Here is a 27,832-nt window from a genome sequence, read left to right as displayed (position 1 = left end):
ATGCAGGTCATAGTTGCCTTTTTCAGATGCACGAGTTTGGGTCCAAACTCATGGGTTCTGTGTTCTGTCCACACCCCTGTCACCCCAGGCTTCTCTATCTGAGATGTGCAAAGAAATCCAGACAGGACCAGTCACCACTGTGTGCTGCGTGCTGCCTCCTGACCAGTCTGTGCGACACCGTGGGGGCTATTCTGGCCAGACAGCTCACAATCCAGGTATGTTGGGCCAACAGCTGACAGTGGCTTAGGCCAGCAGAGGCCTGACCTCGCTCCCTGCTGCAGCCACGTGGCTTCTGTCTTGCTGCTTCAACGTGTGTAGCAGCGTCGCCTCAGAGCCTGTGCCTTTGCTGTTCTCCGAGGCTCTTGTTCCCGATATCCACTTGGCTCCCTGCTTAGTCCTTCAATTCCTTGCTCAAAAGTCACCTTCTTATGACCAGGTGGGGTGGCTTAGGCCTGTAATCCCAGCACTTTGGGAGGCTGAGGCGGGTGGAACACTTGAGGTCGGGAGTTGGAGACCCTGTCTCTACTAAAAACAATATTAGCCGGCCGTGGTGCACGCCTGTGATCCCAGCTACTTGGGAGGCTGAGGCAGGGAGAATCACTTGAACCTGGGAGGTGGAGGTTGCAGTTAGCCGAGATCGCCGTACCGCGCTCCAGCATGGGTGACAGAGCAAGACTGTCTCAAAAAACAAGCAAAAAAAAGTCACCTTCTCAGTAAGACCTCCCCTGCTTATACACCTCTTCCACCAGTGTTCTGGATTCCATTATTCTAATCTATTTTTTTTTCTATAGCTTAATCCCTAATGCACCATTTACTTAATATGTGTACTCCTTTTTTTTGGAGACAGAGTCTTGCTCTGTTGCCCAGGCTGGAGTGCAGTGACATGATCTTGGCTCACTGCAACCTCTGCCCCCTGGGTTCGAGCAATTCTCCTGCCTCAGCCTCCTGAGTAGCTGGGATTACAGGTACACACCACAACACCCACCTAATTTTTTTTTAAGCCTTCTGCAGCTTATAACCCAGCTAATTTTTGTATTTTTAGTAAAGACAGGCTTTCGCCATGTTGCCCAGGCTGGTCTTGAACTCCTGAGCTCAGGACAATCTGAGTTTATTACTTCTCGTATGTGAACTCCCATTAGAATGTCAGCTCAACAAAGGCAAGGATTTGTTCAGTGCTGTATCCTTATCACTTTAAACAGCACCTGGCACCTAGTAGGTGCTTAATAAGTAATCATTTAGAGCTTTGACCCAGCCCCAGCTCATGTAGGGGTGGCTGAGTCTTTTCCCAGGTAGTGATACAGACTTTGGGGCAAGGGATAAGTAGCTTCAAGTTTCCCAAAAGCTTAGGCCCTCAGACAAACCTGTGTAGAAGGGTCCTATCCCAAAACACATATCCCCAGGAAATCCTGTTGTGCCCACTGTGGAAGCGCCTCCCGGGACTGTTCTTGGCCTTATGCCCATCCAGGTAGAAATGAAGGAGGGCAGCCTAGTGGGCAGGGCACAGATCTGGAGCATTCTAGACCCTGCTTCAAGCAGTGTGTTCTCAAAAGCAAATCACCTTTCATTTTGGGTGCCCGTTCTCATTAGCTAATAGAATTCAATAGGGCCAGCTGGGTGAGGTGGTTCCTGCCTATAATCCTAGCACTTTGGGAGGCTGAGGTGGGCACACTGCCTGAGGCCAGGCAAGACCAGCCTGGCAACATGGAGAAACCTAGCCCCGAGGGGTGGTACATGCCTATAATCCCAGCTCCTCGGGAGGCTGAGGCAGGAGAATAGCTTGAATCTGGGAGGCGGAGGGTGCGGTGAGCCGAGATGGTGCCGTTGCACTCTAGCAAAGATACTGAATGCCAAGACTCTCTTCCCATTTGCTCCCAGGTCTTCACAGGTGCCTACCTCGCAGCTATTGACTTAATGAACTTCATGTTCACTCTCTTCCCAGTCTGTGGGTCCAGATTCCAGTCTAATTCAGGTGAGTACATGGCTGGCTGTTTCTGTCTCTATTCACCCATTCATTCATCAGCACACCGAACGCCTACTCTTTATTTAATTTTTTTTTTGAGACGGAGTTTCGCTCTTGTTACCCAGGCTGGAGTGCAATGGCTTGATCTTGGCTCACCGCAACCTCTGCCTCCTGGGTTCAGGCAATTCTCCTGCCTCAGCCTCCTTAGTAGCTGGGATTACAGGCACGCACCACCATGCCCAGCTGATTTTTTGTATTTTTAGTAGAGATGGGGTTTCACTATGTTGACCAGGATGGTCTCGATCTGTTGACCTCGTGATCCACCCACCTCGGCCTCCCAAAGTGCTGGGATTACAGGCATGAGCCACCGTGCCCGGCCGAACGCCTACTCTTTAGAGCTCTCTGGGTGGGCACCAGCCAGATGCAGAGAAAGGAGAGGGTCTCATTAGGGCCGCCAGCTTGGAGGTGTGTGCACACTGTGGGCAACCAGAGGGAGGGAACAGCTGCTGATGTCAAGGAAACTCAGGGCACTAGGGCTGGGACCACAGGCTGGGCATTCGGGCGCACAGAGCCTCATGGGCAAAGGCTAGGAGGAGGGCAGAGCAGGGCCTGGGGATGAATAGTGATATCTCAGCGTGCAAGTTCGGGGTGGCCAGGTAAAGCTTCACAGCTGCTGGAAGTGGATGCCAGGAACAGGCACGGGGCACAACAGGCAGGGGCTGGAAATGATGGGGCCAGGATGAGTGGCCCTGAGCATCTGCAGCTGGGGCTTCTTGAGAAGGGTCAGCAGTGCGCTTGGACCCTTGTTTAAAAAGAAGGGATAAAGGGCTGGGTGCGGTGCCTCATGCCTGTAATCTCAGCACTTTGGGAGGCCGAGGCAGGCAAAGGGTGGTCAGGAGTTTGAGACCAGCCTGGCCAACATGGTAAAAACCCATTTCTACTAAATGAATACAAAAATTAACTGGACATGGTGGCATGCAGCTGTAATCCCAGCTACTTGGGAGGCTGAGCCCGGAGAATCGCTTAAACCTGGGAACTGGAGGTTGCGGTGAGCCAAGACAGCGCCACTGTAGTCCAGCATGGGCAACAAGAGTGAACTTCTTCTCAAAAAAAAAAAAAAAAAAAAAGAAAAGAAAAGAAAAAAGAAAACGAAGGGAATGAACTGCATGTGCTGGCTCATCCCTGTAATCCCAGCACGTTGGGAGGCTGAGGCGGGAAGACCGCTTGAGACCAAGAGTTTGAGACCAGCCTGGGCAACATAGCAAGACCCTAGCCTGCAAACATTTTAGAAAGTAGCTGGGCATGGTGGTGCATGCCTGTGGTCCCAGCTGGGGAGACTGAGGTGGGAGGATCACTTGAGCCCTGGAGGTGGAGGCTGCAGTGAGCTGTGATTGTGCCAGTGCACTCTAGCCTGGGCAGCAGAGCAAGAAAAGACCCTATCTCAAAAATAAACAAATACATTAGAGGGACTGCTGCATCAGTGTGTAGTGTAGCATGCCCTCAGCTGCTCAGTGCTGGCCACTGAATTTTTTTAGTTTCTCAGGAGAGAGCTGGGCAGTGGTTTATACCTAGAATCCCAGCCACCAATGAGGCCGAGGTGGGAGATTGCTTGAGCCTAGGAGTTCAAGTCCAGCCTGAGTAATACAGTAAGACCTCATCTCTAAAAGAAAAACAAATACAATTGCTCAGAGGAGTGCCTATCTTACATTTCAAGGAAATTTTCAGACACCATTCGTGGCCGGGCAGAGTGGCTCACGCCTGTAATCCCAGCACTTTGGGAGGCTGAGACGGGCAGATCACGAGATCAGGAGTTCGAGACCAGCCTGGCTAACATAGTGAAACCCCATCTCTACTAAAACTACAAAAAATTAGGCAGGCGTGGTGTCAGGCACCTGTAATCTCAGCTACTCGGAAGGCTGAGGCAGGAAAATCACTTCAAACCAGGAGGCAGAGGTTGCAGTGAGCAGAGATAACGCCACTGCACTCCAGCCCGGGCAACAGTACGAGACTCCGTCTCAAACAACAACAACGACAAAGAAACAAAGGCCCCGCTCATTGCTGTTTGTCCCGTTCACAGTTCCTGCTAGTGCCATCACCGATTGGCTGGTTGATGCTCTTACCACGCTTAAGCTTGTAGCAGTTCTGCTCTGCAGGGACTGTAGAGACCACCAGGGCATGGTGCGTTATGCTTAAGAGCGCTAGTCCAGATGAGGCACTGCTGTCTGCATGCAGATACTTACCATAGAAGATAATGTCATCTCTCATCACTGCCTAAGGAAGAACAGCACCAGTTATGGGGGCAGGGGTATGCCTCAGTGGTGGAGAGGAAAGGCTCCTTGAAGAGGTGGCACAGCTACAGGACCCCAAAGGGTGGGGAGGAGCTGGCCTGCAGAATAACGTGGGACCCCATTTTGGCGTCATGTGGGGAGTTGACACCAGTTCTTTCCACGCAGCTATCTGACGAGTTCTAGGTCCCAGGAGCCACATGGGATTTTGGTGTCTGTTGCAGATTGGGAAGCCCGAGAGAGGAAGAGGAGGCGGCAGCTCGGGGCCGGCGTGTTTGCCCTGGCCCTGCCGCTGAGCCTGGGTCCGTGCTGGGCTCTCTGGGTTGCTGTCCCGAAGGATTCAACCACCATCCGGGGGCCGCAGCGGAGGCTGCTGGCGAACCTGCTGCAGGTGAGGCTGAGCCACTGCAGGGAGGACTGGGGGTACTGCATGTCCTGCCAGATGCCCAGGGTGGGACGAGGCGGGAGCCGGGGCAGTAGGGTTAAGCCTTCCATTGTTGGAAGAAACCTAAAAGCAGGAAAGGACTCCTGAGCTTTGGCTGTTTCTTGGGGCGCATGGGCAGACTCCGCAGAGTACTGATGGCGGATCACCTGTTCTTGCAGGAAAACCCTGAGATCCTCGGCTACCTGCTGGGTGGCATTGCTGCCTTCGGCTCCTGGGCTTCTCGGATCCCCCCTCTCTCCAGAATTGTGAGGCTGGGGGTGGGCCTGGGACCGTGGGTCACATGGCAGGTTTCAGGGCATCTGGGAGCATCCTGAGAGGGCCAGATCATGGGGCGGGGGTGTGGCATCACCGTGGGGGCATGCACGTGGACTCAGATTTTTCTCAAGAGCATTAGTGTGTATGACAGCAAGTAGGGGGTGTGTGTGGAGAGTGGGCAGCCAGCCCGGGGCGTTCTGAGGACTGCAGGAGCGTCTCGGGGAAAGCCCAGGTGTACTTTCCCATTTCCTGTAGCAAATGAAAAGCAAGCTCAGAGGAAAAAGCCCCTAAACTGGATAAACCCAGGAGAGAATGAAATTTGAGAGACTACAGAAGACAGCTATGAGGTTCTGTGTAGATCAAGAGTGTCTTACTGGCAGGCATTCTCCAGGCATCCACGTGAGGGAGTCCGTGTTGACCAGTCCTGGGGGGTAAGATGTGAGCAGAGCTGAGCGCTCGCCCTCCGGAGCTCACAGTCTTACGGAAGACACAGGAATGTGAAGCAGCATCTCCTAATGCTTGAAGAAGGATAGGAATGAATGTTTGGGGCCGGGCGTGGTGGCTCACACTTGTAATCCCAGCACTTTGGGAGGCTGAGGCCGGTGGATCACGAGGTCAGGAGTTCGAGACCAACCTGGCCAACACAGTGAAACCCCGTCTCTACTAAAAATACAAACATTAGCTGGACGTGGTGGCAGGCACCTGTATTCCCAGCTACTCAGGAGGCTGAGGCAGGAGAATTGCCTGAACCCAGGAGGCGGAGGTTGCAGTGAACCGAGATTGTGCCACTGCACTCCAGCCTGGGCGACAGAGCTAGACTCCATCTCAAAAAAAGAAAAGAAAACAAAGAAGCAAACATTTGGGATTTCAGAAGAGAGAAAGGAGAGAGAAGCCCTTACGCTCTTCAAATGAGCAAGGGTGAAAACTGTTTATGCTGCCAAACGGTGGGGTAGTGGGGAGGTGTCATGTTGGCTCAGAAGGGAATGTGAATTTCAGGACACAGGCTAGGGAAAGGCCATCGGCAGAGGAGAGCACACAGGAAAAGCCCCCATGTGTGAATGTGCCTGAGAAACAGCAAGACTGTGGACGTGTGCCAGTCGCTCTGCCAAGTTTCCTGTGCAGACGACTCTGAGACAGCTGCTCCTGTCTCACTGATTACACAGTGGCCAAATCCAACCCCGTGGCATGCCATAGGCCCATTTCGTCTAAAAAGAATCAGCCTGGTGCGGTGGCTCCTGCCTGCAATCCCAGCACTTTGGGAAGCCGAGGCAGGGGGATCATTTGAAGTCAGGAGTTCAAGATCAGCCTGGCCAACATGGCAAAACCTCATCTCTTTTTTTTTTTTTTTTTTTTTTGAGGCGGAGTTTTGCTCTTGTTACCCAGGCTGGAGTGCAATGGCGCGATCTTGGCTCACCGCAACCTCCACCTCCTGGGTTCAGGCAATTCTCTTGCCTCAGCCTCCTGAGTAGCTGGGATTACAGGCACTTGCCACCATGCCCAGCTAATTTTTTGTATTTTTGGTAGAGACGGGGTTTCACCATGTTGACCAGGATGGTCTCGATCTCTTGACCTCGTGATCCACCCGCCTCGGCCTCCCAAAGTGCTGGGATTACAGGCGTGAGCCACCGCGCCTGGCCAAAACTCCCATCTCTACTAAAAATAAAAAAATTATCCAGGCACCGGGCGCGGTGGCTCAAGCCTGTAATCCCAGCACTTTGGGAGGCCGAGGCGGGTGGATCACGAGGTCGAGAGATCGAGACCAACCTGGTCAACATGGTGAAACCCCGTCTCTACTAAAAATACAAAAAAAAATTAGCTGGGCATGGTGGCGTGTGCCTGTAATCCCAGCTACTCAGGAGGCTGAGGCAGGAGAATTGCCTGAACCCAGGAGGCGGAGGTTGCGGTGAGCCAAGATCACGCCATTGCACTCCAGCCTGGGTAACAAGAGTGAAACTCTGTCTCAAAAAAAAAAAAAAAAAAATTATCCAGGCATGGTGGCGGGTGCCTGTAATTCCAGCTACTCGGGAGGCTCAGGCAGGCGAATCACTGGAACCTGGGAGGTGGTGGTTGCAGTGAGCCGAGATTGTGCCACTGCACTCCAGCCCAGGTGACAGAGCAATAATCCATCTCAGGAAAAAAAAAAAGTTTACTTGCCCAAGAGCGTCCTGATTAGCGTTCGGGGATGGAGCTTTGTTAGCGGTTGTTGGTAGTCAGTGAAGCTGAAGTCTGTGCTGTGACTGCCTCATGGGCCTCATCAGCAGGTGTCCTGTCTTTAGATTAATGGAGAGGAGAGTGGCGACCACCGGGTGGTCAGCAGCCCACCAGGGTGGCTCTCCAGGGTGGTGTCAGAGCTGGGAGGCCGCTGGCATGAAGACCTGTGAAGGAGCTGGCACAGTGCCCCAACCGCCCGTAGTAATTCCCTAGGGCTGTCCTAACAAAGGGTCACTAACTCTGAGCAACAAGAAGTTGAGGTCAGAAGTCAGAGATGAAGGCGCCGGCAGGGCCGTGCTCCCGCTGCAGGCGCTAGGGAAGGATCTGTTCCAGGCCTCACCCCTCTCCAAGGTTCAGGTAGCTCCTTGGCTTGTAACTCCCAGTTTCACGTGGCCTTCCCTCTGTACCTTTCTGTGTCCGACTTGCTCATTTTTATAAGGACATCAGACTAGGACCCACCCTAATGACCTCATCTTAACTGGATCATCCACAAAGACCCCATTTCCAAATAAGGCCACATTCACAGGCACTTGGGGTTGGGACTTCCACATCTTTGTTGTTGTTGCTGAGATGCAATCTCATCTGTCACCCAGGCTGAAGTGCAGTGGTGCGATCTCGGCTCACTGCAACTTCTGCCTCAGCTGCCAGAGTAGCTGGAATTACAGACGTGCGCCACCACACCTGGCTAGTTTTTGTATTTTTAGTAGAGATGGGGTTTCACCATGTTTGGCCAGGCTGGTCTTGAACTCCTGACCTCAAGCAATCTACCTGCCTTGGCCTCCCAAAGTGCTGGGATCACAGGTGTGAGCCACCGTGCCCAGCCTAGGGACTTCAACGTCTTTTGGGGTCATATATTGCAACCCATAACTCCACTCCACCTAAAACAGCCCCCGGGCCAGCCCCAGCACTGTGTATTTTTTTCAGAGCATTTGTAACAACCTGAAAGGTGCCCCTTATTTTCCCGGTTCTGCCTGGTCTGGCAGTGGAATGTTAGCACCTTGCAGGCAGTAGCCTTGTCTGATTGGTTTCCCACTGCCCTGCAGGCAGCTGGGACCTGATCATGGTAGGGGTCAGCAAACACTGAGAGAGCCATTTCATCTGGCCTGGAAAAAAAGGAAGCTGATGAGTGCACGAATCAGAAGGGCTGGGTGGGGGCAGAAAGAGCAGCCTTATTCTCTTAAGTCTCTGAGAACAGAACCAAGATGGGGAAGAGGTTGGGGATGGGCCTCTTCCGGTTTTTGTTTTGTTGTTTTTGTTTTTGTTTTTGAAATGGAGTCTTGCTCTGTCACCCAGGCTATAGTGCGGTGGTGTGATCTCGGCTCACTGCAACCTTCATCTCCCGGGTTCAAGCAATTCTCCTGCCTCAGCCTCCCGAGTAGCTGGAACTACAGGCACCCACCACCATGCCCGACTAATTTTTGTATTTTTGGTAGAGATGGGGTTTCACCATGTTGGCCAGGCTGATCTCGAACTCCTGACTTCATATCTGCCTACCCCAGCCTCCCAAAGTGCTGGGATTACAAGCGTAAGCCAACCGCGCCCAGCCATTGTTTTTGAGACCGAGTTTCGCTCATTGGCCAGGCTGGAGTGCAATGGCTCAATCCCAGCTCACTGCAACCTCTGCCTCCTGGGTTCAAGCAATTCTCCTGCCTCAGCCTCCCGAGTACAGGCGCCCACCACCATGCCCAGCTAATTTTTGTATTTTTAGTAGAGACAGAGTTTTGCCATGTTGGTCAACTCCTGACCTCAGGCGATCCACCTGCCTCGGCCTCCCAAATTGCTGACATTATAGGCATGAGCCACCACACCCGGCCCCTTCCTGCTGAGTGTAAGGTAGAGCTTCAGGGTAAGCCACTACACGCTGCCTGGCATCTGGACAGCCGCAGCATTCCCCCGTCTTAGGAGGTCATCCTCTCCCTGTCCCTACAAGGTATTAAAGCCTGAGGGCCCCTGGGCAGGATGCTAGAGTGAGATTCCACTAGGGATTCACAAAAGGAAATGTGGTATTTATAGGGAAGTAACTGCTGCCACCTCTCAGTGACTCTGGTTGCATGGAGGAGAGCCAGGGCTAGGGTTTCCTTCGTAGGGAGAAACCCAGCAGGATTTGGGATATTCTGGGAAGCCAGGCCAGCATGGCTTCCGACCTTGGCTCTCCCAGAAGCTGCTCCTAATTTGGCCATGGCGAGGTTGCTGAGGAGATGGCTGGGTGGCTTTGGTGGGAAAGTTCCCATTGCTCCAGGAGTGAGTCCTTGAATGGGACAAGGGGTCCGAAACAGCCACTGATGAGTGAAGCGTTGTGCTGACACCAGGAGTCCTGGCAGCTGCAGGCTCCATCTTGGCATGTTCTGCCTCTAGCCCCTACACGGACGTGCCAGGCAGCCCGTGGGGGGCGTGCTGTGGGCATCTGTCCTGCCTGTAGGCAAGGCCTGTGTAGGCTGGAGAGGACTGCCACGTCTCATTCAGCCACAGCAGAGTTCTGTTCTTTAGGCAGCGGTTAAACACCTGCTGTATGTCTGGTGCTGCAGATCAAAGCTCTCTGTTTTTTTCAAGGTCAGCCCCAGGCCTGACCCTGAGAAGAGACTGATTTGGAAGACAGTGGGCACTGTCACTGGTGAGCATGGGAGTGAGGGCAGAGGCTCCCAGTGCGGGCTCATCCTGAGCGGCAGCGAGAGCAAGGCCAAGAGGCAGGAGGCCCACGCCCAGCCAGCTCAGCACGCCCCCTCCCCTCTGGCCGGCAGTGTCCCCGGTATCATGGTGGTGGGGTGGTTAGACTGGGAGGCCCCAGGGACCTCTAGCCAGAGAGTGCTGCTCCTGTGTGAGTGGGAGGGCTGATGGGAAGGGGCATCGTCTCCACCCTCAGCCTCTGGGTCCAGTGGGCCAGGTCCCACCCTCCCAGCCGGCTGCCCCCACCTGGGGGAAGCGTTGGACTGTGCTCTCGCTGTGACGCAGTCTTCAGCGGGGCAGGCCAGACACAGGGAGGCCTGGGGACAAAACCGGAGGGGACGCAGATGGAAACGTGACGCTCTTAAGGATTCTTTTTGAGAGTTAAAATTAAAATGGAGCAAAATTGGCCAAAATAGCTTTTCCTCCTGATTGATTTCCATTCCCTAGCCAAGCCCCATGTATCTGTAAAGATGGTCATCGAATGAGTTTATATGTATATTAATGAGCCATCTAATGAGTTTATGTATATATTATATATAAACTAAATTTTATGTTATATGTAAACTAAATTATGCATAAACTTATCTATATATCATTTAATTTATATAAAATTATATAATTTATATAACATATAATTTATATAATTATTTAAATTTTAATTTATATAAATTATATAATTATGAAATTATACAAAAATAATAATTTGTATATATATGAACTCATCTAATTAATTTTAATTTAGTTTATATATAACTCATCTATTGAGTTTAATATATAAACCAAATCATTTACAATTTGTATTCATGTATATTTAAATATATAAGTATATAATCATAAATATATGGTGTTGGCCAGGCGTGGTGGCTCATGCCTGTAATCCTAGCACTTTGGGAGGCAGAGGCAGGTGGATCACAAGGTCAGGAGTTCAAGAACATCCTGGGCAAAATGCTGAAACCCCGTCTCTACTAAAAATATAAAAATTAGCCAGGCGCAGTGGCAGATGCCTGTAATCTCATCTGCTCAGGAGGAAGGCAAGAGAATCACTTGAACCGAGGAGGTGGAGGTTGCAGTGAGCCGAGATCATGCCACTGCACTCCAGCCTGGGCAACCAAGCAAAACTTCATCACAAAAAATATATATAGTGTTTAAGTATACATATTCATGTATATATAAAGTGACTTTCTGTATATAAACGCTACTTACATATAAATAGTGCATATTTCCTTTTTTTGAACCAATATTTTCATAACATATGCTCCAGAAATGTCCTCTTGGCTTTAAAATTTTCAGAATATCATCTCTCATTTTTCTGACCTTCCCCATCTGGCTCAGAATTGGCGGTCCCAGGGAGAGAAGGGTCAGGACTCAGCTCTTCTAATTCGATCTCTGTGTTTGGCATTTCTTGCGTTGCTCTAAAGGAATGCCTCAGGCCGGGTCATTTATAACGAAACGAGGTTTAATTGGCTCCCGGTTTTGCGGGCTGTCCAGGCATGGCGCCAGCATCTGCTGGGCTTCTGCGGAGGCCTCCAGGAGCGTTTACTCATGGCAAAAGGCAGAGCGTGAGCAGGCCCGCCACTTGGAGAGAGAGTGAGACAGAGAGTGCGCTCAAGACGGTGGGAGGGAAGGTCCCACACATTTTTAAACAGCCAGATCTCAAGAGAATGCACTCACAATCATTGAAGCAGCACCCAGAGGATGGTGCCAAACCATTCATGAGAAATCCACCCCGTGACCCAGTCACTCCCCTCCAGCCCCACCTCCAACACCGAGGATTACGATTCAGCATGAGATCTAGGGGGACAAATGTCCAAACCATACTACTCTCCCTCCTGTTCTCCCAGCGGACATTGGTGAGCCCTTGCCCAGCGTCAGGTGCTGGGACACTGAGATGGTGAGGACCCTGCCCAGCTCTCAGGAGCCCTCTGACTGTGTAAAGAGCTGAGTCATGATCAGTAAAAGGTAGTCCGCTAGAGGGATGTGTTAGGGCCCAGCAGAGGGGGTTGCTTGCACCCCTTAGGATGGAGTTGGTAAGGGAAGGTTTCCCAGGGTTAAGTTCAAGCCAGGTTCTGAGGGATGAGTAGGAGTCTGACAGGCAGAAGAAGCAACTTGAACAAAAACTGGAAATGTAACAGAAGCATTGCCCTGGGGGACTGGCTGTGGGCAGAGGGCTTGCCCGCAACCTGCTGTGCCACTGAGGGACCTGGGTCTTGTGATCTGGTGCTCCTCCCTGCCCAGCCCCTTCCTCTCTCTGTGCAGTGCCGGGGGAAGACATTTCCCTCCATCCACCTGTGGGCCCGGCTTCTGTCGGCCCTGGCTGGCCTCCTCTATGCCTCGGCCATTGTGGCCCACGACCGGCAGCCTGAGTACCTCCTGCGAGCCACACCCTGGTTCCTGACCTCCCTGGGCCGCGCTGCACTGGACCTCGCTGTATCCACCTAGGCCTGGGGAGCTCCCTGCCTGCAGCCAGAGGAGGCCTGTGTCTCCACCACTCCCTGCCCCTGCCCCACTCTCCTTTTCTCTTGCTAGATGGAATTCTCCCAGCAGCCAAGGGGTGGTTTGAAGGTCGGGGCAGGCAGGCTGGGTGTGGTGGCTCACACCTGTAATCCCAGCACTTTGGGAGGCAGAGGTATGTGGATCCCCTGAGATCAGGAGTTCGAGACCAGCCTGACCAACATGGAGAAACCCCCTCTCCACTCCAAAAACAAAACAAAACAAAACAAAATTAGCTGGGTGTGGTGGTGTGTGCCTGTAATGCCAGCTACTTGGGAGGCTGAGGCAGGAGAATCACTTGAACCCGGGAGGGAGGCGGAGGTTTTGGTGAGCCGAGATCAAGCCATTGCACTCCAGCCTGGTCAAAAAGAACGAAACTCCATCTCAAAAGAAAAAAAGAAGAAGAAGAAAAAGCCTGGGGCAGGCAAACACAAATGCAATTATTTGTAGTTTTATGTTTCTCTTTTTTTTTTTTTTCTTTCCTTTTGAGACAGTCTTGCTATGTTGCCCAGGCTAGAGTGCAATGGCGTGATCTTGGCTCACTGCAACCTTCACCTCCCAGGTTCAAGCAATTCTCCTGCCTCAGCCTCCCAAGTAGCTGGGTCTATAGATGCGTACCATCACGCCTGGCTAATTTTTGTATTTTTAGTAGAGACTAAAAATGTTTGTGTTTTTAGATGCTGCCTGTGGGTAATGGCTATGCTGTTGGTGGGGGGTGGGGGGAGGCGGGTGCGAAGGCAAAGCAGGGCCCACCCTCTCTGCAGGCACTAGAGGGGAGTCTTTGCTTGCCTCTTCCAGCTGCTGGTGGCTCTTGGTGTCCCTTGGGACATGGCAGCATCATTTTCATTTCTGCCTCGGCCTTCACATGGCCCTCTTCCCTTTGTATATTTTCGTGTGTCTCCTTTTCTCACAGGGACTCCAGTCGCTGGAGTCAGGGCCCAGTCTAATCCACAGTGACTCCATTGTCTCTAATTATATCAGCAAGGACCCTGCTTCCAATAAGGTCACACGCTGGGCCAGGCGTGGTGGCTCACACTTGTAATCCCAGCACTTTGGGAGGCTGAAGTGGGTGGATCACCTGATATCAGGAGTTCGAGACCAGCCTGGCCAACGTGGTGAAACCCTGTCTTACTAAAAATACAAAAATTAGCTGGGCATGACGGCAGGTGCCTGTAATCCCAGCTCCTCGGGAGGCTGAGGCAGGAGAATTCATGAGAAATCCACCCCATGACCAGGAGAATTGCTTGAACTGGGGAGGCGGGGGTTGCAGTGAGCTGAGGTCATGCCACTCTAGCCTGGGCAACAGAGAAAGTCTCTGTCTCAAAAAAAAAAAAAAAAAAGTCACATTCTAAGGTGGATCTGAATTTTTGGGGACACTATCCAACACACTGCATGTATTGTCACTGTAAGCCAGGCCCGTCAAGGAAGATGTTCCAGGCCAGGCACGGTGGCTCATGCCTGTAATCCCAGCACTTTGTGGGGCCGAGGCGGGCAGATTGCGTGAGATTGGGAGTTCGAGACCAGCCTGACCAATATGGAAAAACCCTGTCTCTACTAAAAATACAAAAGTAGCCCGGCATTGTGGCACATGCCTGTAATCCCAGCTACTCGGGAGGCTGAGGCAGGAGAATCGCTTGAACCCAGGAGGCGGAGGTTGTAGTGAACTGAGATTGCACCATTGCACTCCAGCCTGGGCAGCAAGAGTGAAATTCCATCTCAACAACAACAACTACCAAAAAAAAAAAAAAAAAAGATGTTCTTCCTAATGCTTTTGTTTTGCAAATATTTACCAAGTGCTTGTTAGAGACAGGGTCTCATTGGGTGCTGGGCCCTTGTGGGGACAGGTCTGTGTGTCTTCAGAGGAGCTACTCTGTCGCAGGCAGGATAAAACTGGGGAGGGGGGAGAGTAGGCGAGTCGGGGTGGGGGGCAGCATGGTGTGAAGTATGAAGGGCTGCGGTAGGCGGCTGGAATCTGCTTCCTGCCTTAACTTCCACCATCTCAGATTATTTTCCTTTCGTGTGTGATGAAGAGCAAGATGAGACAGGCCTTGGGATTTGCCACTGAAGCCAGAGAGAGCCCCGACAGCCAAGCCCTTCTGACCTGTGCAGAGAAAGAGGAAGAGGAGCAGGAGGCGAGGAACGAGCACAAGGTCTCTGGCTGGAAAACTCTGGTCCCAGCAACAGTATCTTGAGGAACAGCAGGATGCTGTGGACGTGTGAAAGCTGCCTGCTGAGTGTTCTCTGCAGGCGACAGACAGCTGTCCTGTGTTGCTGACGGAACAGTGGTTAAACCTAACATGACATGTAATGGGCCCATCGTGTTTACTGGCATGGAGTGGACGGGGTGGTGAGCCACAGTGAGGGCTGGGGCTTAGGAATTCTGGAAGTCCCTCCCTGCTTGGCCAGTTGGTCACTTGATTTTTATTTGTATTTTATTTTACTTTATTGTTATTTATTTGTTTGTTTGTTGAGACACAGTCTTGCTCTGTTGCTCAGGCTGGAGTGCATTGACGCAATCTTAGCTCACTGCAACCTCCACCTTCTGGTTTCAAGCGATTCTCCTGCCTTATCCTCCTGAGTAGCTGGGATTACAGGCATGTGCCACCACACCTGGCTAATTTTTTTTTTTTTTTTTTTGAGATGGAGTCTCACCCTGTCATCAGACTGGAGTGCAGTAGCACGATCTCAACTCACTGCAACCTCCGCATCCTGGGTTCAAGTGATTCTCCTGCCTCAGCCTCCTGAGTAGCTGGGACTATCGCTGTGTACCACCACGCCCAGCTAATGTTTGTATTTTTAGTAGAGACAGGGTTTCACCATGTTGGCCAGGATGGTCTTGATCGCTTGACCTCGTGATCTGCCCGCCTCGGCCTCCCAAAGTGCTGGGATTACAGGTGTGAGCCACCGCACCCAGCCAATTTTTTGTATTTTTAGTAGAGACAGGGTTTCACCATGTTAACCAGGCTGGTCTCAAACTCATGACCTCAGGTGATCTGCCCACCTCTGCCTCCGAAAGTGCTGGGATTACAGGCGTGAGCCAGGGTGCCCAGCCCACTTGGTCACTTTAAAAAGCTACTGTTTATGTTCAAATCTAAGGGAACCCTGAATGCAATAGGATCCTCCATTTTCCCAGTTATACAAATATTTTGAAGTTTTTTTGATCACTTAATGACTTAATATATTTTTAGCAATGTAGATGAAATAGTCAAATGCCCACTGAATTCTTTTGAATAATTTACTTAGTGGTATATAAGTTCACATGCTACCTACCTTAATATATTCATTTTTAAATAATGTGATTTGGTCCGGGTCCTGTAGCTCACATCCGTAATCCCAACACTTTGGGAGGCCAAGGCGGGCGGATTGGTTGAGCTCAGGAGCTCAAGACCAGCCTGGGCAACAGGGTTAAACCCCGTCTCTACTAAAAATACCAAAAATCAGCCGGGCGTGGTGGTGGGTGCCTGTAGTCCCAGCTACTCAGGAGGCTGAGGCAGGAGAATCACTTGAACCCAGGAGGAGGAGGTTGCAGTGAGCTGAGATTGTGCCACTGCACTCCAGCCTGGGCAACAAAGTGAAACTCTGTCTCAATAAATAAATAAATTTTAAAAAGTAAAAATGTTGTTTACTGTAATATCAAACCTTTACAATTATGTCATGCCACTGCCAAAAGTTAACGTGTCCCCTTTTATTGATTTAAATAGGTGACCTCCGTAAGTAGCCAGAACTTACTCTATTCTAATTGAAGCCATTTGTCTTCATCAAAAGTCTTTGGTTCCAAATAGTTGAGAAAGCACCTCAAGGAAAGCTTGAAAGGACTTGAATATCAAGTGGCTCCCTTTTTTCTAAGATTTCTTTTTTTTTAAGACACAGTTTCACTCTTGTTGCCCAGGCTGGAGTGCAATGGTGCAATCTCAGCTCACCACAACCTCTGCCTCCTGGGTTCAAGCGATTCTCCTGCCTCAGCCTTTCGAGTTGTTGAGATTACAGGCATGTGCCACAATGCCAGGCTAATTTTGTATTTTTAGTAGAGACGGGGGTTTTTCCATGTTGGTCAGGCTGGTCTCGAACTCCTGACCTCAGGTGATCCGCCCGTCTTGTCCTCCCAAAGCACTGGGATCACAGGTGTGAGCCACCAATCCGGCCCTTTTATTTATTTATTTATTTATTTATTTGGGGAAAAAATTTCTCATGTATTACCTGAACTCTTCACTACTGACTCCTCTCACAGAGAGTGGGAATGAGGCTGTAAGTGAACCTCCTTCGTGACCAGGATGGAGGAAGTATTGGGGAGTGCATTTGGACCGACAAAAACGAAAACTGCTCCTCCCAATGTTCTCCAAAAGGCTTACCGATGTGATCCAACTGAGTCAATGAAATAGAAGATCATGGTGTATTTATATATGACAGATGAAAGCGTTTTATATAGGTCCTCAGACCAGAGATCCAAGTTCCTAGTGAAGGCCCTAGTGGGAAGTTATTTTCATTTCTTTCTAGTAATTGTTAGGAAATTGTATCCCAAAAGGGGGCTAAAATAGTAACAGGGCCCTGTGTGTCTTGGAGTTCTGAAGAGAGAAGTAGAAGCCTTTGGAGTCTCTTTAGCAATCCTTCAGAGCAGTGGCCCTAAACCAGGATTACCTAGGACATGTTAGAAATGCAAATTCGAGGGCTCCACCCGATCTCCCGAATCTGAAACTGAGGGTGTGGTCCAGTAATATGCATTTTATTTATTTTTGAGATGGAGTCTCACTCTGTTGCACAGGCCGGAGCGCAATGGCATGATCTCAGCTTATTGCAATTTCCGCCTCCTGGATTCAAGCGATTCTCCTGCCTCAGCCTCCCGAATAGCTAGGATTACAGGTGCCCGCCATCATGCCGGGACAATTTTCGTATTTTCAGTAGAAATGGGCTTTCACCGTGTTGGCCAGGCTGGTGTTGAACTCCTGACCTCGGGTGATCTGCCTGCCTCCACAGGCGTGAGCCGCTGCGCCCGGCTGTAGTCTGTATTTTAGCAAGCCCACAGGGTGCTTCTCATGTGCACCAAAGTTAAAGAACCACAGCTTCGCAAAAGCACTTATTTGGCACCTATTGCAGTGGTTCCCACATTTTGCTGCATGTTAAAAGCATTTGGGGAGCATTTAAACTATCCACTTCCCCGGTTACATCTCATGCCAATGAAATCAGAATCTCTGGAAGTGGGAAGGAAATATTCATCGTTTTGTTTGTAAGACAGGGTCTCATTCTGTCACCTAGGCTGGCATGCAGTGCCTCCATCACAGCTCACTGCAGATCGCTGCTCAGTGATCTTAAAAAACAAAATAAAGAAGGATGAGTTCATGTCCTTTGCAGGGACATGGATAAAAAAGAAAAAGAAAAAACAAACAAAATAAGCCAGGTGTGGTGACTCATGCCTATAATCCCAGCACATTGGAGGCTGAGGTGGGAGGATCACTCCTGGATCATTGAGCCCAGGGGTTCAAGACAAACCTGGGCGACACAGTGAGACTTGTCTCTATAAAAAAATAAAAAACATAGGCCGGGCACGGTGGCTCAAGCCTGTAATCCCAGCACTTTGGGAGGCCGAGGCGGGTGGATCATGAGGTCAAGAGATCGAGACCATCCTGGTCAATATGGTGAAACCCCGTCTCTACTAAAAATACAAAAAAGTAGCTGGGCATGGTGGCACATGCCTGTAATCCAAGCTACTCAGGAGGCTGAGGCAGGAGAATTGCCTGAACCCAGGAGGCGGAGGTTGCAGTGAGCCGAGATCACACCATTGCACTCCAGCCTGGGTAACAAGAGTGAAACTCCATCTCAAAAAAAAAGTAAATAAATAAAAAATAAAATAATAAAAAAAAACATGAAAAATAAAGATTTCTAGCTGATTCTACTATGCTGCAAAATTTGGGAACCATTGAATTACTGTCGCCTCAAAGAGAAAGATAAGATACATCTTATAGGAAGCAGAAAGTGAGATGTGCTGTAAAAAAAAGAGAGAAAATACCACGGGGGTTCTTTTGGATAAAGTGTGACCTTGTTTTTAGAAAATGCCTCCTAACTTAGAATCCTTTCTGTCTCCCTGCCTCTACTTGCAAGAATTCTGATTGGGTGCCTCTCACCACACTGTCACACTGCAAGTCACTCAGGACAATGACAGCAATCAGTCGATACATGGAGCTGAGCATCGAGCCTGTGCAGCAGGTGAGTGGCCATCGGTTACATCCAGGTGCCCAAGAGCGGGGGAAGCAGTCATAGAAGGCTTTCTGGAGGAGGTGATGCTTTAGCTGAGGGATGAGCAAGACAAAGCAGAGAAGCAGGTAAAAAAGGAGCTCTCCAAATGGGGGTGTTGGAGAGAAAAATATTTTCCCTGTACCCTTATAACTGATGAAACTTAGACTAACGAAAAAAAAAACCCAGCTTTAGTTACTTGTACATGGAAATTTACAAAGAAAACTGTGGCTCAAGGAGGTGGCTGGATGATGGTGGCTTATATATCATATTAGGCTGAGTAAAGGGAAAGAGGTTTAGGGTTCTGGGGTGGGAGGCAAGCTGAGGGAGGACCTGTGTGATAAGTAGGGGCTGTCTTGCTATACAGGTAAGAGTCTCACGGGTGACAAGCGTTGTTTCTGGAGGTAGCTCTCTTCCTGGTGCAGAAATATCGTTACAAATGGAAACTTCCTTTATAAATAGAAATTTCCTTTATGAAAGGGAAAATGTATACTCTATTTTCAGGCAGTTAGGGGAGGTTAATAGCTCCTGTTGCTTTTCAAACACCTTTAAGTCTAAAGAATCCATATGCTGGCCGGGCACAGTGGCTCACGCCTGTAATCCCAGCACTTTGGGAGGCCAAGGCAGGCGGATCACCTGAGGTCAGGAGTTTGAGACCAGCCTGGCCAACATGGTGAAACCCCGTCTCTACTAAAAATATAAAAAATTAGTCAGGCATGGTGTCACATGCCTGTAATCCCAGCTGCTCAGGAGGCTGAGACAGGAGAATCTGGGAGGCAGAGGTTGCTGTGAGCCGAGATCGCACCACTGCACTCCAGCCTGGGCAACAAGAGTGAAACTCCATCTAAAACAAAAAGGAAAAAAAAGGAATCCATATGCTAAAGAGGCATATTTCGGGGTGGCATATGCTGGTACCCTTCAGGAGTGACGGGAGATGAAAGGGTGGAGGAGGCAGAGGTCGGGCCATTTAGATGTGGAGTCTATCATGTTGAGGGTGATGGGAATCAGGAGGCTTGCAAACTGCAGACTCAGGGTCACATGTGCATTTTAGAGCCATCCTGGGAAGTTGTCTTGGGTGGCCTGGGGCAGAGGAGACTAGCAGCTGAGCAGCCTGTCAGGGCTAGTCAGAAGCCCGAGGAAGAGGCAGTGTGACTTAAACAGAGGTTGGAGCAGGCAGAGAAGCAGAGACGGAGTTGAGAGAGACAGAAGTAGAGCATTGGAGGGGAGGCTCCGGATGACTCCCTGAGTTCTACACGAGGGGTCCTCACTAGGAAGAGGATTGGGAAAGAGGTGACAAGAAGTTTGCCCCCTGTCCCACAATTCCACCCATATGGTTCTTGTCAAGGTCACCGATGACCTCCAAGCTGCTAAATCTACCGTCATTGCATTCTGAGATTCCACGAACCTGGCCACCAGCTGCTCCCGGCGCCTGTGGCCCGCACTCTTCTGTGCTTTCTGCCCTTTCACAGGCTCTTCTTTGCCCGCAGCCTCTGCTGGCTCCTCTGGGTAAGCTTGACTGTAGAGAGGGAGTCCAACACCCTGTCCCAGGCAGGCTCCCTGCTCCTGGTGGACCCCTGCAGCCCCACAGTCGCCTCGCTCTGCATACCAGTTCTTGCTGACTTCCCGGTTCGTGTCTCCATCCTTTCCCCTCCCCTCAGTTCCCGTCTCCGCTGCCCAGCTGCCCATTCAGCTGTCACCATATGGCGTCTCACACTTACCGTGTCCAACAGAGTTCTGGGTTTCCATGCCCAGACCGGCTCCTCTTCCTGCCCTCCTCATCGCAGTAAATGACGCACTGTCTATGCAGTGGCTTAAGCCCAAAATTCCTCTTTCCCCAGCCCCACCCCCATGCCCATCCATTCCTTTTGAGAGTCCTGTAAATGCTTCCTTATTTAAACTAGGTCTTGAGTCCAGTGGCCTCCTGGCTGGTCATCCTCTCCACTTCTCCTCTGGTCCTGCCCTGCCCATCTCTAACAAGCAGCCAGAGGAATCATTCACAAATGTAAATTACATCTTGTTCCTCTTTTGTTTAAAACACTCCTGGCCGGGCGCTAGCTCATGCCTGTAATCCCAGCACTTTGGGAGGCCAGGCGGGCGGATCACGAGGTCAGGAGATAGAGACCATCTTGGCTAAAAAGGTGAAACTCCGTCTCTACTAAAAATCCAAAAAAAAAAAAAAAATTAGCCAGGCGTGGTGGCACATGCCTGTAGTCCCAGTTACTCGGAGGCTGAGGCAGCAGAATTGCTCGAACCCAGGAGGTGAAGCTGCAGTGAGCTGAGATGGCACCACTGTACTTCAGCCTGGGTGACAGAGCAAGACTCTGTCTCAAAACAAATCAAAAAAACAAACAAACAAAAAAAGAGGCCAGGGCTCTCAGTGGCCCACACCTGTAATCCCAATGCTTTGGGAACCTGAGGTAGGAGTATCACGTGAGGCCAGGGGTTTGAGACCAGCCTGGACAACGTAGCAAGACTCCACCTCTCATCTCCTTTTCATTCTCGTCTAGCTGCACAGAGTTTATCTCCATTCCTCTGCCCGGAATGCTCTTCCTCCTGATTTTTCACATGGCTGCCTTTTCTTGTCTTTCCAGCTTCAACATAAATGTCTTCTCCAAAACTCTTACCACCACGTCCGAAGTAGGACCCCTCTGCCCTGCGCTCTATTTTATTACTGGTTTCAATTCTCTACAAAGCACTCATCACTGTCTTTTACTTTGGTTTGTCTGTGTCTTGCTAAGATGTACACTTTATCTCCTGTCTTGTTGACTCCTGGTGCCTATACCATTGCAGTCCTGGGCTCACAGTAAAGGTGTGTTCTGAATACATGGTCCAGTGGTGAGGGCCTTGCCAGGCTGCCCAGACACACTGGTACCTGCAGAGAGTCTGAGCCTGAGAGAGAGGTTTTGTTCTTTGCCATTGATGCTCCTTGGATACTGTGTGCACAGAACCTGGTGTATGACCTACGTGAAGTTCAGAGAGATTCAGAGCATGCCTTTACAGCTCGGAGCCCGCCTCAGCTGTGAAACCATCCTTCCAAAGGGAGGGAAGAGGCAGGGCGATTGGGGAATCTCTTGGTAAGGCATGGGAGTTCCTGCAGCATCTGGGCAGAGCTTTGCACTGAAAAGTTGTTTCTTTGCTTTTTTGAGTTGGAGTTTCCCTCTCATTGCCCAGGCTGGAGTGCAATGGTATGATCTAAGCTTACCACAACCTCTGCCTCCTGGGTTCAAGGGATTCTCCTGCTTCAGCCTCCCAAGTAGCTGGGATTATAGGCGTGTGCCACCACACCCGGCTAATTTTGTATTTTTAGTAGAGATGGGGTTTCTCCATGTTGGTCAGACTGGTCTTGAACTCCCTACCTCAGGTGATCCACCCACCTCAGCCTCCCAGAGTGCTGGGATTACAGACATAAGCCACCACGCCCAGCCTGCGCTGGAAAGTTCTACCTCATGCGACTTCCAAAGAATAGTGTAAAAGTTATATTCACTTTAACCCTTCTGAGAGCTCAGTCTTGGCAGGATTCTTGTTGGGAAACAGACTCCATGAAAGAAGAGCGTGTTCCACCTTCATTCTCTCCCACCGAAGCCCACAGGGGTGTCTTCAAGCTTCCATCCAGCTTCTTCCTTCTGTGTCCATTGGAGGCCAAGACAAAGCCCCAAGCCCCACTGTCCAGCTGGGTGGCAAGCGCCTCCCTCAGCACTGGGGGCACCCATCTCCTCATGGCCTATCTACTGAGGGGGACGGACTTGCCAGGCTCTGAGTAGAGAAAGCAGCCAACACTTCCATGGTACTTATGGGTTAGAGTACTGGTCTAACACTTTACATGGATTAACTCCCCACAGCCGACTCCTGAGCTGTTACGCTCATTGCACAGATAAGGAGACTGGGGCTTGGAGCGGGTAAGTGACCTGCTCAAGGTCACACAGTTTGTCAGTGATAGAACCGGATTCAGACCCGTCTCTACCTGAGTTTGTGCCATTGACCTCTGTGCCATACAGCCTTTTACTTGACATAATGGTTGACACCAAATAAACATTTGATAAATGGCAATTTATTTATTATTATTATTATTTTTAAAGATGGGATTTCACCGTGTTAGTCAGGCTGGTCTTGAACTCCCAACCTCAGGTGATCCGCCCGCCTTGGCCTCCAAAATGCTTGGATTACAGGCGTGAGCCACCGCGCCCGGCCGGCAGTTTATTCTTAATAAAATAATACTATTGACTGGGTATGGTGGCTCACGCCTGTAATCCCAGCACTTTGGGAGGTAGAGGCGAGTGGATCACTTGAGGTTAGGAGTTCGAGACCAGCCTGACCAAAAGGTAAAACCCCATCTCTACTAAAAATACAAAAATATTAGCCAGGCATGATGGTGGGCACCTGTAGTCCCAACTACTCGAGAGCCTGAGGCAGGAGAAACGCTTGAACCCAGGAGGTGACGGTTGCAGTGAGCCTAGATCATGCCACTGCACTCCACCTGGGTGACAGAGCCCGACTCTGTCTCAAATAAATAAACAAATAAATAAAAATAAAATGCTACTACTTAGCATGTAAGTGTTAATAAAAATTATCCTAACAATGTTACGAGGAAGTGTCCTAGTCTGTTTTGCATTGCCATAAAGGAATACCTTCGGCTGGGTAATTCAGAAAGATAAGAGGTTTCTGTAGCTCATGTGTTTATATGGCACTAGCATCTGCATTGATGAGGCCTTCGGCTGCTTCCACTCATGGAGAAAGGCAAAAGGGAGCAGGTTCCACATGGCAGGAGAGAGAGGAGGGGCTGCCGGGCTCTTTCTAACAAGCAGTTCTTGCAGAACAAAGTGAGAACTCACTTACGTGAGAATCACACCAAGCCACTCAGAAGGGCTCTTCCCCACGACCCAAACGCTCCCACCGGTCCCCACTTCCAACACTGAACTCACATTTCAACATGAGACTCAGTGGAGCCAAACGAACCACTTCCAAACCAGAGCAGAGAGATACTAGTATTATTTCTATTTTCTTTTCTTGTCTTTTTTTTTTTTTTTGAGGCAGAGTCTCACTCTGTTGCCTAGGCTGGAGTGCAGTGGCACCATCTCGGCTCGCTGTGACCCACAACTCCTGTGTTCAAGAGATTCTCAATTCTCGTGCCTCAGCCTCCCAAATAGCTGAGACTGCAGGCACATGCCACCACGCCTGGCTATTGTGTGTATGTGTGTGTATTTTTAGTAGAGAAGGGGTTTCACCATGTTGTCCAGGCTGTTCTCGAACTTCAGACCTCAAGGGATCTGCCTGCCATGACCTCTCAAAGTGCTGGGATTACAGGTGTGAGCCACCATGCCTGGCCTATGTCTATCATTATTATTTTATTAACAATTAATAATGTTATTTTAAATTGAGGCACAGAGAGGTCAAGTAACTTGCCCAAGACCCCACAGTTAGAAAAATCACAGAAATAGGATTCAAACCAAGCCTGTCCGATTTGGGGACCTGGGCTTTTATAAAGAGCATATGCCCTCTGTGCGTCATTTTGCACCTGCTCCAGTAGCAGTTTTAAACATTGTTATAGCATTGTGTAATGTGACTGTCCCAATGGGCAAGACTGGGGGAAACAGGCACCCTTGTTGGCCATGTGCACTGATAGGTATCCCGTCGGAAGAGCCATCTGGAACTGGGTAAGGAGAGCTGCAGAGGTGCTCCCTTGTTTTCCCAGCAACACCCCCCGCCCCACAGCTGGTCCTATGGAGCGATTTTCCAGGAGACGCAGGGGGCGCAGCTCCGTGGTTCAGGCTGAGCCTCGAGAGGGGCAGAGGTGCATGGGGCCACATGGATCAACTCTCGTATCCTTGGCTTGGAGCATCTGAAAACTGTTTCATCTGTTGACTCGGGTGTGATCAGGCCCTGGGCATTTATAGAATGTGTCATTGTTGTTCCTGGGAGGCATCTGCTTCCCCACCCCCATCCAGAGCTTTCTGTTTTAGCCTCCTTCCCAGCTGGGCATCAGGGTGGCCCTCCCCTGTGTTCCTGGGCTGCTTCCAGAATGCTACCTTTGTTTCTCTTGTAGATTTTCTCTGCCCGTCCAGCTGACTCTCACATGAACCTGTGCACTTAACCCATCAAGGGCAGAAGCCCTGCTTGATTCGGGTCAAGTACTCATAGCCATTCTTCTCATGTGTCCAGGGCATTTACAGCTGAGCCCTATGACACCCCCTCACTGGAGGCGAAGCAGGGATTATCGTCCCCTTTTATAGATTAGGAAACTGAGACTCAGAGAGGACACCTGTCTTTCTTAGGTGATATGGCTTGGCTGTGTCCCCACTCAAATCTCATCTTGAATTCCCACGTGTTGTCAGAGGGACCCAGTGGGAGGTAACTGAATCATGGAGGCAGGACTCTCCCATGCTGTTCTCATGACAGTGAATACGTCTCATGAGATCTGATAGTTTTAAAAAGAAGAGCTCCCTGCACAAGCCCTCTCTTTGCCTGCTGCCATCCATGTAAAACGTGACTTGCTCCTCCTTGCCTTCCGCCATGATTGTGAGGTCTCCCCAACCATGTGGAACCGTAAGTCCATTAAACCTCTTTTTCTTCCCAGTCTCAGGTATGTCTTTATCAGCATCGTGGAAATGAACAATACATTAGGTCACATGGTTAACTTAGTGGAAAATGCTGGTCTAGAAAGCAGGTTGTTTGCCCTGTGTGTCAGTGGAATGACGTGAATCCTGCAGGACTCCGGAAGTTCAGCTGGTGGAGCTCTGTAGATCTCTGAGGGAGTCTACATGAGCCCATGTGAGGAAGCTTTGGTCTGAGATAGACAGATATATAGGCAGATAGATAGATAGATAGATAGATAGATAGATAGATAGATGGAAAGGTAGGTAGGTAGGTAGGTAGGTAGGTAGGTAGGTAGATACACAGAAAATCTCACAAGTTTCTTTCTACCTTAAACCTTCCTAATTCATCCCAACTCACTTTCATCCCCTGCTGGTGGCATTGGGGAAAGCCTGTATGGAGTACATTTATAGCAATAGCTATACAGATTTCAAATGTGCATACTCTCTTTAATCCCGCAATTCCACCTCTAGGAATTTGTCCTTTACCCTGAAATATTGGATGTACAGTGTAATTTACTGCAGTCAGTCGGTACTGACAGCAAGAGCAAGAGGCTGGAAACACACTAAACACCCATTAGTAGGGGATTGGTGAAACAGACTGGAAACACCTAAAATGCTGCCAACCCCTCCCGCCCAATCTTCTGATCTAGAACTATCTCTAAGGTATAAGTGTTAGGTGGGAAAAAGCAAGATGCTTGAGAGAATGGAGTGTGTGCTACCATTTTGGAAATCAAGGGAAATATGTGTATGTGCATTTGACACTGGGCACTGGCTGCCCCTGGGGAGAACTGGATGGCCGGGGCAGGAGAGCACAGGTGGACGCTGCCCTGCACACCCGTTTGTACATTTTGAACACTGAAGTTTGTGAATGCTTTGACAATTCATCCATCAAGACTAAAATACGTGTCCCTGTCTGTCCTTTCTCACATTCCTTGTAGGCAGGTTGCAGTGCTACCAGGCTGCCGGGTGATGGACAGACGAGCACTGGAGATGTGTCTCGGCAGGACCCTCCCGTTCAGGTCATCCGGGTCCGAGTGTCTTCCAGCAGCTCCTCTGAGGTCCCCTCCATCAACTCTGACCTGGAGGTACACGGCTGTTGCCTGCTGGGCGGGTGCGTGGGTGCCATCATTTGCTGACACTTGCTGGGTGCTCCTGGGGCTCACACAGCTGTTCTCATCTTACCCACATTAACCTCACACCTGCTAAATAATGAATGAGGCTGGGCACGGTTGCTCACGCCTGTAATCTCAGCACATTGGGAGGCCAAGGTGGGCAGATCACCTGAGGTCAGGAGTTTGAGACCAGCCTGGCCAACACAGCGAAACCCCGTCTCTACTAAAAATACAAAAATTAGCTGGGTATGGTGGTGGGTTCCTGTAGTCCCAGCTGTTCAGGAGGCTGAGGCAGGAGAATCGCTTGAACCCAGGAGGTGGAGGTTGCAGTAAGCTGAGATTGTGCCACTATACTCCAGCCTGAGTGACAAGATCGAAATTCTGTCTCAAAAAAAAAAAAATTAATTAAAAATACAACTAAAAAAATACCTGGGTGTGGTGTCACGTTCCTGTAATCCCAGCTACTTGGGAGGCTGAGGCAGGAGAATCACTTGAACCCGGGAGGTGGAAATTGCAGTGAGTGGATATCACGCCACTGCAGTCCAGCTTAGGTGACAGAGCGAGACTCCGTCTTTAAAAAAAAAAAAAAAAAGTCTCAGTGTTTCTCAAACTAATTTACCCATGGGAGCTTTCTTCTTCCTGAGGAACACCAGCTGTATCCTACTGTGCTCATGGTGCCATACACAAGTGGGCCCTGCGGTGGGCATCATGGCTGACACTTGCATAAACTTTACCTCATTTTGAGTGTTTTTTTTTTTTTTTTTTTTGAGATGGAGTCTCGTTCTGTCGCCCAAGGCTAAAGTACAGTGGTACAATCTCGGCTCACTGCAACCTCTGCCTCCTGGGTTCAAGCGATTCTCCTGCCCCAGCCTCTCAAGTATCTGAGACTACAGGTGCCCACCATCATGCCTGGCTAATTTTTGTATTTTGAGTAGAGTCAGGGTTTCACCATATTGGCCAGGATGGTCTCAAACTCCTGACCTTGTGATCCACCCACCTTGGCTTCCCAGCGTGCTGGGGTTACAGGGGTGAGCCACCGCACCCGGCCTTGAGTATTTCTATCTACTAATCACACACAGGCGTAGCTCTCTCTCTTGGTCCCACAGTTGTGGTTCCCAGCCCTATTCAGTGAGGAAGTTTCCATTTGTCGGTGGAAAAATGAGAACACAGGGACAATGTAGTGACCGCTTGTACGTCAGGAGACAGTTGCTAGCTGTCTTCGGCGGGGGAAGAGGACTGTCTTTCATTTTCAGTTTTTCTCATCCCAGCCGTCTTGGTGTTAAATGCCCTTTTGGGAAAGAATAGGAAGCAGTAGTTGGTGTCAAGTTTTTGGTTTGGGTTTTAATCGGCCTTATTTGGCCAACTAAAGTCCCCTAAGATTGGTTGAACTTGTACTGGCCCTTGAAATCTGAAACTCAGTAGCACTGACTGGGATGAAGTCTGGATTCCTCAGGGTGGCAGCTCTGGATTTTCACAGGCTGCTCAGCCTCAGGCGCCCCTGTCCTCACTGGGCGCACCGCCTGGCCATGGGCTGTTCTCTGGCCCCAGGCCTTTGGCCTCATTGCCACAGATCAGAATCTGACCCGGAGAATAAT

At 50.1% G+C, this 27,832-nt stretch overlaps 1 protein-coding gene across 9 annotated transcripts in view; it reads left to right on the top strand.

Annotated features, from left to right (window-relative positions):
• The window catches only part of TMEM44 (transmembrane protein 44), a 48,643-nt gene that overhangs the window by 5,852 nt on the left and 14,959 nt on the right, over positions 1 to 27,832 (top strand). For 7 of the 9 annotated variants that reach the window (XM_074404753.1, XM_039478667.2, XM_039478673.2 and 4 more), the window contains exons 2-9: positions 89 to 215; positions 1,876 to 1,969; positions 4,470 to 4,636; positions 4,849 to 4,935; positions 12,077 to 12,247; positions 14,314 to 14,460; positions 18,404 to 18,508; positions 26,064 to 26,210. In XM_074404753.1, coding sequence (XP_074260854.1) covers positions 89 to 215; positions 1,876 to 1,969; positions 4,470 to 4,636; positions 4,849 to 4,935; positions 12,077 to 12,247; positions 14,314 to 14,460; positions 18,404 to 18,508; positions 26,064 to 26,210 — 1,045 coding nt within the window. Of the gene's footprint in view, positions 1 to 88; positions 216 to 1,875; positions 1,970 to 4,469; positions 4,637 to 4,848; positions 4,936 to 12,076; positions 12,248 to 14,313; positions 14,461 to 18,403; positions 18,509 to 19,880; positions 22,702 to 26,063; positions 26,211 to 27,832 lie in introns of those variants that run through there. The other 2 variants (XM_039478675.2, XM_074404754.1) reach the window with 2 other exon arrangements.

The sequence above is a fragment of the Saimiri boliviensis genome, chromosome 8 (assembly GCF_048565385.1).
Source record: "Saimiri boliviensis isolate mSaiBol1 chromosome 8, mSaiBol1.pri, whole genome shotgun sequence".
NCBI classification, from domain to species: Eukaryota; Metazoa; Chordata; class Mammalia; order Primates; family Cebidae; genus Saimiri; species Saimiri boliviensis.
This window is presented reverse-complemented; position numbering and strand designations above follow the sequence as displayed.